Source organism: Mandrillus leucophaeus, unplaced genomic scaffold, assembly GCF_000951045.1.
Source record: "Mandrillus leucophaeus isolate KB7577 unplaced genomic scaffold, Mleu.le_1.0 Scaffold584, whole genome shotgun sequence".
Taxonomy (NCBI): domain Eukaryota; kingdom Metazoa; phylum Chordata; class Mammalia; order Primates; family Cercopithecidae; genus Mandrillus; species Mandrillus leucophaeus.
This window is the reverse complement of record NW_012106297.1, coordinates 68521-70550: the sequence shown is the minus strand read 5'-3', so window position 1 is coordinate 70550 and position 2030 is coordinate 68521. Positions and strand designations below refer to the sequence as shown.

General features: G+C 36.8%; 1 protein-coding gene across 1 annotated transcript in view; it reads right to left on the bottom strand.

Moving 5' to 3' along the window:
• HMCN1 (hemicentin 1) overlaps nt 1–2030 on the bottom strand; it is a gene marked incomplete at its 5' end in the record, with an annotated part of 290930 nt that overhangs the window by 237672 nt on the left and 51228 nt on the right. The window contains one exon of the mRNA XM_011999163.1: nt 233–391. Within this exon, the coding sequence (XP_011854553.1) occupies nt 233–391 (159 nt within the window). The remainder of the gene's footprint in view (nt 1–232; nt 392–2030) is intronic.

Sequence of the window (2030 nt, the reverse complement as noted above, 5' to 3'; positions counted from 1 at the left end):
CTGCACTCCAGCCTGGGTGACAGAGTGAGACTCTGTATCAAAAAAAAAAAAAAGAAAGAAAGAAAGCAAGCACCTTGTAAATGCCAACTACTGTTATGATATTAATCTGAAATGCACCCTCTAATTTTGCCATTCTGATGAATAATTCTACCAAATCATTTCAAGGTTATTAAACATGAAAAATAACAGATCAATTTCAAAACAAATTGGCCTGTAAGATCTGGAGGCTTACAGCCAACATCCAGAGTTATCTTGCCAGTTGCTCTTCCAGCATCATTGATGGCTACACAGGTATAATCACCAGCATCCAGATCTTGTGTTTCTTGAATCTTCAAAAGTCCCAAGAGAGGGTCAATAATGAGGAATGTTGAGGGCCTCAACTCAAGATCTCCTAGGTCAAAACAAAGGGGAGAATATTAAATACTAAAGTATTAAAATTGTTTATGCAGTTATTGGTTTAATTTCAAAACTTCTGAATAAAGTTGATTGCAAAGTTTTTAAACACAAGTGTTTGGCACAACAAAGACACTTTCTACAGTCTAAAATCCAGACCTGTAATAAACTGTGTATGAATATTTTCTATTTATATCTGTATGTGCAACTAAATAAAAAATAGGGAGCTCTTTGAAGCTGGAACTGGGAAAGCCTGGGAGTCACAACCAAGGCTTAGGTAAGAAGGGAGTGCGGAAATGAAGGTTGAAAGGAGGTTTCTACCATCTTTGTGGCAGGATGCATTTGGTTACTCAGTAGATGTTTGAGAGACCAGAGGAATTTTATTTCAGCTAATGACCAGTGCCTTGAATTTCCCGAGAATGACTTTTATTTGAAGGCAGAAGATGCCTCAACAAAGCTATGATTTATGTTAGGCTTTTCCTTATGCTTCCCCTCCTCCTCCTCCAGGGCATCTCCTTTCCAAAGAATGGAATTAATCAGGATGACCACTATCATAAAAAAATACATAGTACTGTACATAATACTGGATGTTTAGTGCCAGCTCAGCGTCCACATCTCTTTTGTTTGTTTTTGTAAAGGGTGACATCAAACATGTCAGGATCTTAAAAACTTCCAGGAGCTTTGAGAGCCATTGTTCTTAGAGTTTCATAGTATTCCCAGATGTCAAGCCTGAAAAGGTATTCTCCAAAATGTCATACACCAGCCATCTGACCTTGGCCTGAGGACCATGGAAGTAACTGTCTTAGCTTCTAAGAAGCAAACACAACTCAGGAGCTAGTACTAAAATTCTCTAGGACACTGCAAACAGCAATAGTCAACAGACTTGGGGCAACAAATGGACAATTCCCTTTCCATTTATATAATTTTCAAAGGCAAGGAGGTCACGAGAGGTCTAAATTTGAAAAAAAAAAATTACATCAGCAACCAACTGTCAGTGCCTAAAACAAAGTATTTTTCAGCATTCCAATATTTAAAACCTCAATCATCCTTTTAAGCTGCTACTACATACCACGTGAAAATGAGAGCAGTAACTAAAGCTGTGTTGATGTGTCTCTGAGAAATTTTTATAAATAAAAGCAGATGATGTTGACATAAACTTTCCTCACACCATGGGAGGATGCAATGTGACCCCACTGTTCATCAAGTATTAAAATGTTTGGACTAAAATGCATTCAGATTTTTGAAATTTACTTTTCCCTTATATATCTTCTGTAAGTGTCAGAGGACATTAACAGGATAAAGACCTTTTTTTCTAGTAGCTTTCTATCAGAATAAAAATGTTTAAAGAATAGCAGTCAAGAAACAAAATATAAATTGGAAAACATTAGTTCAATTAAGTTTCTATTTTAATCACATTTTGATAGATTCTCCTTTCCTGATTTCTACTGAAAAGTTACTCATCAAATTATTGAGGAGCTATAAATACAGAACCTTTCAGATGGAAGTAAAATAGTGATTAGTTACTTTTTTTTTCTTTTTTGAGATGGAGTCTTGCTCTGTCCACGAGGTTGGAGTCCAGTGGCACGATCTCAGCTCACTGCAAGCTCCGCCTCCTGGGTTCATGCCATTTTCCTGCC